Genomic DNA, 12,271 nt, shown 5'->3' with positions numbered 1-12,271 from the left:
ACCCACTATCACAGAGGAGTCTTGTTTGTGGCTGCAGTCTCAGAGCAAGCTCAGTAGGTACTTGCTGTCTTCTCACTTCAGTCAGGACCTTTTAATACTAGATAATTAAATATTAAGGAAAAAACCCCAAACATTTAAACCAAACCGTGTGTGTGTTTCGTACATGTGGGTTTGGCTTCATTCACACACATGACCTGGGTCACTGGTTATTTCTAAATCAAAACTCTGTCAGAGGCTGCCCAAGGCGGTGGTGGAGTCACCTTGGGGGGATTTAACAAATGTGTGGATTTGGCACTTGGGGATATGGGTTAGTGGTGGCCTTGGCAGGGCTGTGACTTTGGAGGCGAGGGAGAGGAGGCTGTATCAAACAAGTAGCTGATGGCCAAAGGCCATCACATTGTGCTGCAGCACTGTTTTCCTCTAGCTCTCCTTTATTTTTATTAATCCTTTCTCCTCCCTTTTTATGGAGAAGCCTGTCTTTGTTGCCTGTACAGCAGATCCTCCAGAGTACAATGCTTAAAGATCAACATTTGGAGTTAATTTACAGAGATGCACTTTGGCTTGACATTTTTATGTTTTGCTGCTTATTTTTTTAATTACAGCTGAAAGGAAATTTGAGATAAGTATCATATAATGAAGGAGCCAAAACCCCAAGGACAACTGGTTTGATGTTGTATTTCCTGCTTGAAGGAAGCCATGGACTTTTGTTCTCTAATCAGTGGTGGTTTGGAGTCGGTGCGGGGTGGCAGTAGCAGCCCACCTGTGCTGAGCACTGTCAGGCTGGTATCAATGAGGGGAACATGGACTCCCCAGGACCTCTGGCATCATGCCTCTGGAGTGCTGGTGGGCCTTGCAGGCAGAGCAGCAGCTGTGGTTAGGAACCAGGTGTGTGGGGAAAACACTTTTTTGTGTTGGCACAGACGCAGTCGCCGGCTGCTGCAGTCCCCCCACAGCCTGCCCACACTGCTGACAGGGCTCGTGAGGCTGCACAGCAGAGTGAGGCCACTCTGCTCAGGTCTGCTCCCCCTCGGTGGGGTGGCTGGGAGGCTCCAGGAAAACAGCCCTGGAACCACCTGCTGGCTTCCCAAATGTGTTTTCTGTAATGCAGTATGTGCAGAGTGTTTGCGAGAGCCTGGCTGTGGGGCAGCAGGCATTGCAGGGAGAAGGCTTTTGTCTCGGATGCATCCCGCTTCTACCCTGGTCTAGGATGGAACAATCCCACTTGGGCATCCAAGTGCAAGGGTTTTTTTCCCTGGAACATGACCGTGTACTGAGTTTATCATCTTGTGTTGTTCCTCTTTTTGATTGCATCAAAAGCAGTTGTTTGAGTCGAGTCAAAACTTCTTCTCTCTCTTCCCTGGATCTTCCTCTCTGTTTCTAAGTGGGAGTTAGAGACCGGTTGTGTCTGAGGATGTAAATGATGTTGGTTCTTTTCCATGTGAGATTAACAAGCAAATGGATTTTGTCACGCAGTGTGTTCTCCTCTCATCCTTAGGTGAGAACTGCAATGCCAGGGCGCTCCTTGGGCAGTGTCCACTGAGGGAGGAGCTGCTGCTTGGTCATCACTTTTCCTTGCCTCATAACTATAAACGGTGGAGCCAAGAAGCCCTGACTTTCTGTTTTAGTATATTTTTAAGCATCACCTTAAACTGTGTCCTTCCCTCAGCCCGCAAGCTGAAGAAGCTGGGTAACCTGAAGGCACAGGAGGACATGGAGGGAGCCAGCTCATCCAGCCCCACAGAGGAGCAAGCTCCCAAGCTGGTGATGACACGCATCGATGGCTACGAGTGCCAGCCCATCTTCCTCAACGTTCTGGAGGCCATCGAGCCTGGTGTGGTGTGTGCTGGCCATGACAACAGCCAGCCTGACTCCTTCTCCAACCTGCTGACCAGCCTGAATGAGCTTGGAGAGCGGCAGCTGGTCTACGTGGTCAAATGGGCAAAGGCGCTGCCAGGTGAGAAGGAAAACAAACAAATCCCCTCCCAGTTCCAAAGCCCCATCTGCACTGCTGGGGGCAGGTGTGAAGGGGGTGGTCTGTAGCCCATGTCCCATCACACAGCTCCTGGGGGACCATCTCCATGGGCACTGTGTGTGTCCCCTGCCTGGGAAGCAGCCTGTAGCAGTGTGGGCCTTGTGTCTAGAGGGGCTGGTGATGGGAGAGGGAACTGAGGGGTGATGGAGTGTTTTGGAACTTACACCTTGGGTTCAGATAGCCCCTGGCTGGTGATACAGTGTGGGCATGGGGCACTTCTCCCCATGACAAGGCTGCTGCTGGTCAGGCCTCGGGGTCCTGCTTTTCTCCCCCTCTCTCCATGGAGGTTTTGCTCCACTTCCAGGCCATGTCTGCCAGCCCTGCAGAACTGCCCTCTAGACAAAGATTAGCCCTGTCCCAGGGCCCACCTGAAGTGATGAAAAGGGTAAATTGCAACATGGCAGAAGAGCAATACAGAATCCCAAAAGGCTCTTTCCTGGCAGTCACTCAGGTTGCCCATGTGACAACCCGGTGGGATATATTTATGATGCCTTCAGAGAGGTAATACAGGCCAGGAATTTTCCAGATGCTGGTCAGCAGGTGCAGTAAATGGAGCATCCCAGTGACTGATGTGTTTATTGAGCTGGGTCTGCAAGGGGTCCCTGGTTGGTGACATGTTGCCTGTTCCACATTGTAATCCTGCAACTGAGCGAGTGCGATGGCAGAGGGCTGAGCTCCGTCTGGGCACAGGTGGACCCAGCTCACCTCCCAGCATTCTGGAGAGTGGGGCATGGGGCCAGTTCCTGCTGCCTTCTCCATTCTGGGCCCACTCCTCAGGGAACACAAAGAAAAGAGGGATCCCACTCCTTGTATGTGTGGGGTGATACAGCAGAGAAGGAGACTGAGGCACAGTAGTTTTGCCATTCTCTGTCAAACCCTGGTGATGAACTGTGGTCGGGTGTCTGATGTTCCCAGGAGTTTAGCAGCACCCTGGACTGGTGTTCCCAGCAGGACATTGGTCTGAATACCCTTAAGTACTGAGTAGCACGTTCTGTTTCTGCTGTTCTTGAGTCTCTTGGCTTGTAAAACCAGGGACAAATCCTGCTTCCTCTTTGGCTTATCTACACCAGACATCAAGTTCAGACACAGAGACACCACCAAAACCACTTGGCATCTGGGGCTGAGGCTGTACCACTGCAGCAGTGCCGATGAAAAGTGCTTTGGAAAATGTTTTCTGTCATAATCACCCCCTTATCAGAGGGTTTTACTCTCCTGAACTGCACCTGATGCCTGACCTCTCAGTGTGCAGTGGTGCCAGTTGCTGCCCTGCTGCCCCCTGGGGCTGGTGCAGACTGTGCTAGGGTGGTATCTGGGCAAGATTCATTCTCCAGCTTGTTTGCCTTGAAGAGCTCTCCAAGCCACAGAGATCCTTGCCTCAGTGGGTTGTAATTATACACTGGAGCTGTTAAATTGCTTTAATATTTGATTGAAATAATGCATGATTGTCTTGAAACTCACTTATATTTGCCTATGCACAAGTATATTGAAAAAAGCAGTGTTGGAGGTGGTCTAAGCATGCCTGAGGTTTAACTCTGAGCCACCATCTGGGATGCTAATTTGAATTTAGGTGCTATTTTTGTTTCTCTTGCAATGTAGCTGAGGTTTCCATGCTCATTTCCACAGTCATTAGATCCATGCAGTGTGTATGGGACAGAAACTGGAATTTGGTGCAGTTAAATTAACTTAATTAAATTTGGTGAAGTCCCAATGGGACTTTCTCCCCTCCTTGTGTCCAAAGTCCCCTTTCTTCCCCTTTCTTCCCCTTTCTTCCCCTTTCTTCCCCTTTCTTCCCCTTTCTTCCCACAAGCAGGTTTGTGCTTGTCTATCCTTGATTCCTGGTCAGTGTGGGAGCTCCATGTCATGGCTGGTGTGCTCATGTCCTGGGACATGCTGAGCTTGGGCTGTGGACTGACCACCTTGTCCTAAGAGGAGCGCTGCAGGAGAGCTGGAGTCTGCATGGAAGCAGCCCTGGGAACTGCAGGAACCCAACGTAATTCGTAACATCCCTCCCTCATTGTTTATTAGGATTTCGCAACCTGCATGTGGATGACCAGATGTCAATAATCCAGTACTCTTGGATGGGCCTGATGGTGTTTGCTATGGGGTGGAGATCCTTCACCAATGTCAATTCCAGGATGCTTTATTTCGCTCCAGACCTGGTCTTCAATGAGTAAGTGCAAAACAACCAGAGTCTAACACTGGGCTTTGGGTCAGCCCAGGTGACAAACTACACTTAGAGCAGTCACTCTGAGCCACCCAGCCCTGCCCAGCCCAGCCTGCTCCCCACTGCCACTGACCATGGTGACCTCCAGGAGCAGTGAGGACACTGGGATGCCTCTCTGGGTCCTGCCTGGTCCCTCAGCCTTGCTGTGGGCTGATGCCCACTGGGGCAGCAGCAGAAGCTGGTGTGGGCTGGGGGGCTGCTCCATACAGACCTGCCTTTCTGCTATGGAGTTTGAATTCCAGCTTCCAGCTCTGTTGGGCTGCTGGAGTGAGCAAAGACAGAGACAAAATGTACTGTAAGTTCCTGGTGGGCTCTCCTCGATGTACCATCAGCTTAGAGCTGGGGAGGGTTTGCTGGCACTCAGATGGAAGAGCCTGAACCCAATAACCAAGCACAGCAGCAGGCAAACCCCCACCTTCCTGGGAGCTCCAGCTCGGCCTCATATCCCTCACGGATAGAAATGTTTGGGAAATCATTGCAGTTGCTCTTCAGACAAACGCTGCAAGTCCCTGGTAGCCATCTGTGTCCAGAGAGGATCACACACAGGCATTTTGGATCATGCTCCACTCTGGCATGTGGCATCCCCAGGACAGAGCTCAGGCCCTTGGCAGCAGGGTGTGCCAGGCAGGGGCGGGGTTGCTGGGTCAGGGAGTGCTCTCCCCATCACACATGTGCACTTTGGTCTCTGTGCCATCCATACCCATCTCACCCTGCCAGGTACCGCATGCACAAATCCAGGATGTACAGCCAGTGCATCAGGATGCGGCACCTCTCCCAGGAATTTGGGTGGCTTCAGATCACACCCCAGGAGTTCCTCTGTATGAAGGCTCTCCTCTTCTTCAGTATCAGTAAGTACCCACACCCTTTCCCCCACAGAGCTCCAGCACCTGCTGCTGCATTGCCCTTGAGGCATCTGGTGCTTTCCTTGTGCCTGGACTTTGAATCAGCAGGAGGAGCCTGGGGATGTCCCTTGCTTCAGCCTTCCTCCTCCTCTCCTGTTGTTGTCACTCTCTGGGTTCCTCTCACCGTTTCCTTCCCATCCCACCCAGTTCCAGTGGATGGCCTGAAGAATCAGAAGCTCTTCGATGAGCTCCGCATGAATTACATTAAGGAACTTGACCGTATCATTGCCTGCAAAAGGAAGAACCCCACCTCCTGCTCCCGGAGGTTTTATCAGCTCACCAAGGTCCTGGACTCCGTGCACCCGGTAAGAGAGGACAGGGAAATGTCCATCTATACACATCATGTCCATCTAAATGCATAATAAACAATGTAAGAAATAAACTTTTCACAGTGAGAATGATCATTCCCTGGAACAACCTCCCCATCATGGGAGGAGTTCAGATGCAGTTGGAGAGAGTGCTGGATGGTCTCATCCAGGTTCCCTTTCCCAGGGAAGGTGGGACCTCTGTTGTGTGTCTTCCCAGAGAAAGCGCTGCCCAGGGACTTGTTAACCAGCTCCCTTCCTTCCCCAGATTGCCAAGGACCTGCATCAGTTTACATTTGATCTTCTAATCAAGGCACACATGGTGAGCGTGGACTACCCGGAAATGATGGCTGAGATCATCTCTGTGCAGGTTCCCAAGATCCTGTCTGGAAAAGTCAAGCCTATCTACTTCCACACACAGTGATCTTTCGGAGGGATCCCCGTGCTGCCACCTCTATTCCAGCCATCTCCTGCCTGTTACTTCTGCACTACTGTCCTGCAGTGCCTTGGGGAATCCCTCTGCCGCCGTGGCCAAGGGGACGGGCAGTGACAGACCTGCTGGGATTCCTGAGATTTCTATTTTTCTGAGGTACCTCTGAACCAAACCCCCGGTGCTGGCCTCTGCTTGGCTCTGGCTGCTCACGGTGCTGGACAGGGGCTGGCGGGGGCAGCGGCACCATGTCTGAGTGTTCTCCTCTGTCACTGTGACTCTGGTGGCCCAGGGCCACAGGCCAACAGGAGAAGTGCCAGCGGTTGGTGGGTTTGGGGTGATTTTTATTAAAAGAACACAAAGCAGGTTGCAGCTCCACATTTGGGTGTGAGTTATGTTGCCAGCCTCCTTCCGGACATTTTGTTTGCATTATGGTGCTGGGAAGCAGATGAGTTAAACACTGCAGAAGAGAAGCAGAGCAGAGCTGGAGGACGAGGCGAATTTGTGGCTGAGGAGTTCACAGGCCCTGCAGCCACTGTGGGATCTGCTCTGGTCACCTTGGCCCTGGGACCTGCCTGTGCTGCCAAGACACAAGCGATGGAGCAGACAGGCTGCAGTGGAAGGCCTGCTAAGGAAGATGACCATGGAAATCCCCCAACGGCAGCTGGCTCCTGTTTTCCACCTGGGATGTTTTTCCTATGCCTTGTCCAGCTGGGTCTTGGTCTGCCCTGCAGACCCCCAGGCGCTCAGCAGTCACAGTCTTGTCCTCACCAGCTAATGCTCCCTGACAAAGCCAAACCCACCTCTGAAAGTGCCTGATGCCCTCAGACCTCACACCTGCCTGGCTCCCCTGGGGCACCTGCATCCCCTGCCCAGTCCTGCACCTGCTCTGCTCCCGCCGTGGCTCTGCAGACCTGGGATTCCAGCTATGCTCCTTCCCTTCATTTGTCCCAAATATTTTGTCCCCAACTATTTTTGCAATGCCAGCAGATGAGTGTTGTGGAGCCAAGACCAAGGCCAGAATCAGGGGGACCTGTGGGACTATGGGACTCCTCTCTGAATCCTGTCCATGGGGAGGTGGCTGTGGGAACTGGCTGGTGCCACCATGGCACTTTGGAGGGCTGGAAGGGAAGCTCCAAGAGACCTCCTGCTCTCAGGAGCAGCACACACAGCTCCTGCTGATGGCAGTGGCTGATTGCAGCCTGGGGGGACACCATCATTCACTCACTGTCCCACATACATGGTCCTGTACACGCCACACTGCACACCCCACCCACACACCATCCCTTACACACCATCCACACACCCCACTCACTCACACCCCACCCACACACCATCCCTTACACACCACCCCATACACCCCACCCACCCACCACCCCACCCACACCATCCCATGTGCATTGCCCCACACACTCGGCCTGCCCCCAGCACACACACAGCGGCCAAGCCTATGTGCCCTGTGGTATTTTAGCTCCCCTCTTCCTGCACATCCTGAGTACATCAAAACCACCTGCTCAGACCCAGTCAGGGCTGTCAGTGACCCCACATGCACAGGCTCATGCCAGGGTCACACATCCCATCATGGGCTGTGACATGGTCTGGCATTACCAACCCAGACATCTACAAGGGATCCTTGTGCCAGCACAGGCAAACAGCAACCTGTGCACCCACTCAGGGCAGTGAGCCCACCCGGAGCCCTGTGCCCTCCTGGAGCCCTGTGCCCACGCTGTGCCCAGCTCTCCAGGCAATGCCGTCGTGGTGCAGCTGCTTCTTTGCATACTTGCAGTAAAATGAACAATTTCTGGATACTTTCCAACCTTTTTATGTGCTTTTCATTATATGAAGGAGTAGGGAAAAAGCCCAAATTGAAGGGGAGGATCTTTCTTTGCAATGGTTTTCCTTCCTCTGCTAGATACGGCTCTGATCCCACTCCTCCTCCTTAAATCCTCTCATGTAGGCAGCAACAGAATCCATAGGTGAACTTTTCTGGCTGGCAGCCAGTGGGATGCTGCTCTCAGAGGTTCCCCCATGCCAGAGGGTGTGGCATGGGAACTGCTGGCATTTTCAGAGCTGGCGTGAGCTACAGATATTTGCAAATGAACCAGTAAAAAACTCCAGCTGGTGCATCCCTGTCTTCTGGAATTTTCCCTGGCTCTTCACAGCAGAGCTCAGTGAGCAGATGAGTAGTGATGCCCGATCCCTGTTATCAGCTCAGGATGGCTCCAAGCAGTTGGAGCAGCAATTTGAGAGAGCTTTGTGCTTCACACAGGCTCCCATCAGTGAAGGTTTTGTTGGTTAATGAGTGTGGCAGTGTCCTGCTGGGTGTTCATCTGCTGGGAGACCGGGAAGAGGCCAAACCTAACAGGGATTTACCCACCCTGCTTTGCTGGTGGGAGCACCATGCAAATGAGAAGTGGGGGAGTGGGGAAAGGATACTGCCCGTGTATTGCCTGCCCCATGTGTGTCACCCGGTGTGAAGCTGCTCTGGACAGTGAGCTCTGAGTGGGGCAGGAGCTCATGGGGAGCACCCCCAGACCAGGACAGAGAGGCAGCTGGGGGCATTGAAGTCATGTTCTCTGTCTCTTCAGTAGCACAGTGAACTTCTGCAATGTGTTCATCAAAGTTGGGTTCCTACAATGTAATTACCTGGAGATATGGGAGCCAGGACTTGCAGCACCTGTGTGTGTATTTGCTGGGGGAATTGATGCTGTTTCCACGTGGATTTTCATGAGCTGCTGCAGGAACCGGGAAGAAGAGAAATACCAAATTAAGAAAATACCAAAGTCCAACTCCTGTCATTTATCTTTGTGCTTTTTGTTTTCTTCTGTGTTTTCTTGCCTACTTTTGCTTTAATAAAGCAAGGAGAATTTCACCGTGTTCACAGTCCCAAAAAAGCTGTCCCTGAGGCTCCCCTTGGGCTGGCTGAGCCCTGGAGAGGGGACCCCCGGGTGTCACAGGTGGGAGCCAATCATGTCCATGTTCCCCTGTGGATTCACGGGCTCTGCTCTGGCTCATCTCAGAGGTGCGGGGGGTTTTGAGCTGGCTCAGTCTGGCTCACAGCTCAGTCTGGCTCATGGCTCAGCCCATCAGCTCCTGCCCAAGGCAGCAGATGGAGGACATGGGACACACATGGTGGTATCTCCCTGGGAGCAATGTTTGTGCATGGATGACCACTGTTCCATAACAGAGGGTGTGGGATAAAGGATGCTGCCTTTAGTGAGGGCAGGAGGGACTTTTCCTCAGCCCTGTGTCATGCCAGAAGCAGTGAGCCAGATCAAATGGTGCAATGGAATGCAGCATTCCCAGGGCAGGGATCATGGACCTGTGCCCACTCTTGTCCACCTGTGCCCACCTGAGCCTGACAGGCTCCTGCCATCACCCCCTGCCTTAGCAGGGAGCTCAGCTCAGCAGGAGCAAGAGCCAGGGCAGCAGCTGTCTGCTTGGAGAGGCTGTGGATGAGTCTAGAGAACCGGCAGCATCCGCATGCCATTGCCATAATGTCCAAGAGGCCCTTTGTGCTTGGCTCAGGGAACTGGGTGCTCGGTGAGGGAGGTGGACCCTCCCCATGGTACCCCTCCTTGCTCTGGGCCGTGGGGTTGTCCCCATGGTCTGTAGGGAATGTGGAGGCGTACCTGAAGGGTTATATTCCTCCCAGCCAGCCGGAGAGCTGCTGCCCCCACAGTCACCTCCCATCACAAAGCCAGCCCCACAGTCCCCGTGGTGTCCCTCCCCTTGCTGAGCTCTTGTCCAGGATGTTTCAATAGCATAATGTATGCTCAAAATATCTGTCTCTATATAAAATAAAGGCATGGCCCATATTCTATTGCTAAAGATATCTATTTAGTGAATGCTCTAAGAGTCCTCTCTGGTTGCGTACTGAGGTACTGAGTCAGAATATGCCAATTTAATGGAGACTTTTAATTATTTTTTTGGCTGAGTGCTGCCCAGTTTGGAAAGGTCCCCTGTTTCATGGCATGCACGGGGCATACCCTGGCACAGAGCAAATCTCTGCACCCACATGAACCCTTAGCAAGTGGATAAAAGCTGCTCTCTGTGCTGGATGTTTGGTGTTCTGTGGCAATTTTATGCTGTTTCTCTTTGTTAACATGTCTCTGTAATAATAAGAGTTAATAATAAGTATTTTACTTTCTTTGTAATAAGCCAAAAAGCTCATTGCTGGTGCCTTTTTGCCTGGGGGGCGTCCCAGCCCGCAACTGTGTTCCTGGGACTAACAAAGGCCAGTGTCTGCAATTGCTCCTTCCACCAGAGCTGAGGGAAAGAGGGAAGCCAATGCACAGGATTGCCAGAAGAAAAAGAGCCAGCAGCCTTGGAATGGCAAGAGACTTTGGGGTACGATGCTGGTTCCTTCCTGGGACCTGGCTCCAAGGTGAGGGCTGAGCATGATACTGGGGATGCCTTGGCCCCATTTCGGTGGGGCTGTGACCCTGGAGCCCCCACAAACCGTGTGATGCAGGTGTAGCACACACAGCCCGGTCTGGCTCAGTTTGGAATTGCAGTGCTTTGCCCAAATTACAGCATTACTGGAGGGTAAATTCTCCCAGAGAAGGAATTAGGTGGATTTCTGACACAGCTGTTTTGGCTTTTTTAAATTGGAACTGAATGCATTGGATAAGGAAGAGAGAGCCCCACAGTGTTCTGGTACCATTGGGGCTGGATTGTGGTGACAGATGCTGCTGGGGCCAGCGGGGTGCAGTGCAGGGTGCCCTAGGGACAACTGCAACTCACAAGTCCCCGTGCAGGACTGAAGGACATTTATTTGTGTAACCGAACAGAGGGGCCTGCCTGGCACCCAGGTAAAGAAACCAATGACACTGCGCTGGGGGTAAATGAAAATTCTCATTTTTGGCTCTTTCAGCTGTGCCTGGGGCCCACGCAAGCCCTCAGCCGTGCCATGGGGCGGCCCCTCACGCTTGGTGTCCAGCTCTTTTTGTAACCTGAAAATCTGCTGTTGTTCTGAGTCCAATAAATGCAGAATCCAGTTTGCTGGAGCTCTACCCTCCGCCTACGTTTGGCTTTTGTGTCAATTTTGTGCATGAAATTGCTGTGGGTGTGACGGCTGCCAGCGAGGAAAGGCACCGGGAATCAGTGGGTCAGTTGCCAGTAGATGAGGTTGTACATTGGGTCATTGTAGGCTTTCTTTCACAGTCGGATTTCACTATTAATCACATCTGAACCCATAATTCAATTACATATCAATTGGCTAATCCTTTCATATATTCCTCTTTTGGGTCTTTTAAATTGAGCTTCAGTTGATTAATGTATTTCTCAAAGCAAGGAGCTAATAAAGGCCAGTGTCCTCCTCCTCTTGTCATTGTTTTCGGTATCTTTATGAGCAGTTATAAATCCATTCTTCTGGAACGTCTTTATAAAATTGACCTATGCTCTCCAAGTAATAAAGAAGATGCTTATCAGCCACTTGTTAATTCAAGGCACAGATGTGAATCTTGCCCAGGGCCAAGATTTGATTCACTGAGACAAAGCAAAGAGCTTGGAAAAGAAAAAGCCCATCAGGCCACAAATAGCTGGCAATGCCTGGTGTGTAATTGCACAGGAGCAGTCCACACGCCGTGCCCCATGAGCTGAAGAACAGTGTGCCAAGATAACAAAACCCCTTGGGTTTGTCATCCGCAAGGAATCTGATCCCATCCCTTGCTCTGAGTCACAGTGAAAAATTAATGTGTTATTTTCAAAATTCACCCTTAGTGGACACTGGTCAGGCCTCAGCTCCTCAGGGCTGTTGTGGTGTATTGGGTAACAGCATGTCAGCCCCAGTGTCACCTGCCAAATGGCCACTTGGCCACCCAGGGACATTCAGGAGCCACTGGTCCAGCACCTCATGGGATGATGGACTTGGTCCCTCAGCAGCTACACATCCTGGGCTTACACTGGCCTCGGTCTCTGATGGCTCTGACCTTGTGTGGCTTGAACAGTGTCTGTGGGAGACACTGGGGCTACTGGTTGGGGGCTGCCGGGGTTGGAACTGGCTGAAGGGAAAATCCACGTCACTCAACTCCTTCTGGCCCATTATCCTCCAGCCACCTTTGCTGCACATCCTGCCTCCCGCATCCTACATCCTGCATCCCCCCTGCACTGGTCACCAGGACCTACAGGTCACAGGGAAGCTGCTTGACCATTCCACAGGCCTGTCTGACCATTCCTAACTGCCAGAGCTGTGGGGCCTGGCAGCATGGTGACAGCCACCATGCCAGCACTAGGGATGAGCCATATGCTGGTGGGCTCCAGAGCTGTCCTTGGAGATGCCTTGGCTCCCCAGCAGAACAGCACACCAAGCTCACTGGAGAAAGTCCAGTTCACCATGAAGAAGAAGACAACTGAAAACATGGAAACATCATGAAA

The 12,271-nt window shown here is 52.2% G+C and overlaps 1 protein-coding gene across 2 annotated transcripts in view; it reads left to right on the top strand.

Annotated features, from left to right (window-relative positions):
- AR (androgen receptor) overlaps positions 1-10,902 on the top strand; it is a 41,532-nt gene extending 30,630 nt beyond the window's left edge. The window contains exons 4-9 of one of the 2 annotated variants that reach the window (XM_082289521.1): positions 1,667-1,954; positions 4,058-4,202; positions 4,974-5,104; positions 5,306-5,463; positions 5,732-5,785; positions 5,885-10,902. In XM_082289521.1, the coding sequence (XP_082145647.1) occupies positions 1,667-1,954; positions 4,058-4,202; positions 4,974-5,104; positions 5,306-5,463; positions 5,732-5,785; positions 5,885-5,887 (779 nt within the window). In that variant the 3' untranslated portion in view covers positions 5,888-10,902. Of the gene's footprint in view, positions 1-1,666; positions 1,955-4,057; positions 4,203-4,973; positions 5,105-5,305; positions 5,464-5,731 lie in introns of both variants that reach the window. The other variant, XM_082289520.1, reaches the window with a different exon arrangement.
- Positions 10,903-12,271: the final 1,369 nt, after the last annotated feature.

Source organism: Coloeus monedula (genome assembly GCF_965178545.1).
Source record: "Coloeus monedula genome assembly, chromosome: 12".
Taxonomy (NCBI): Eukaryota; Metazoa; Chordata; class Aves; order Passeriformes; family Corvidae; genus Coloeus; species Coloeus monedula.
The sequence above is the reverse complement of the archived record's forward strand: the minus strand, read 5'-3'. Positions and strand labels throughout refer to the sequence as shown.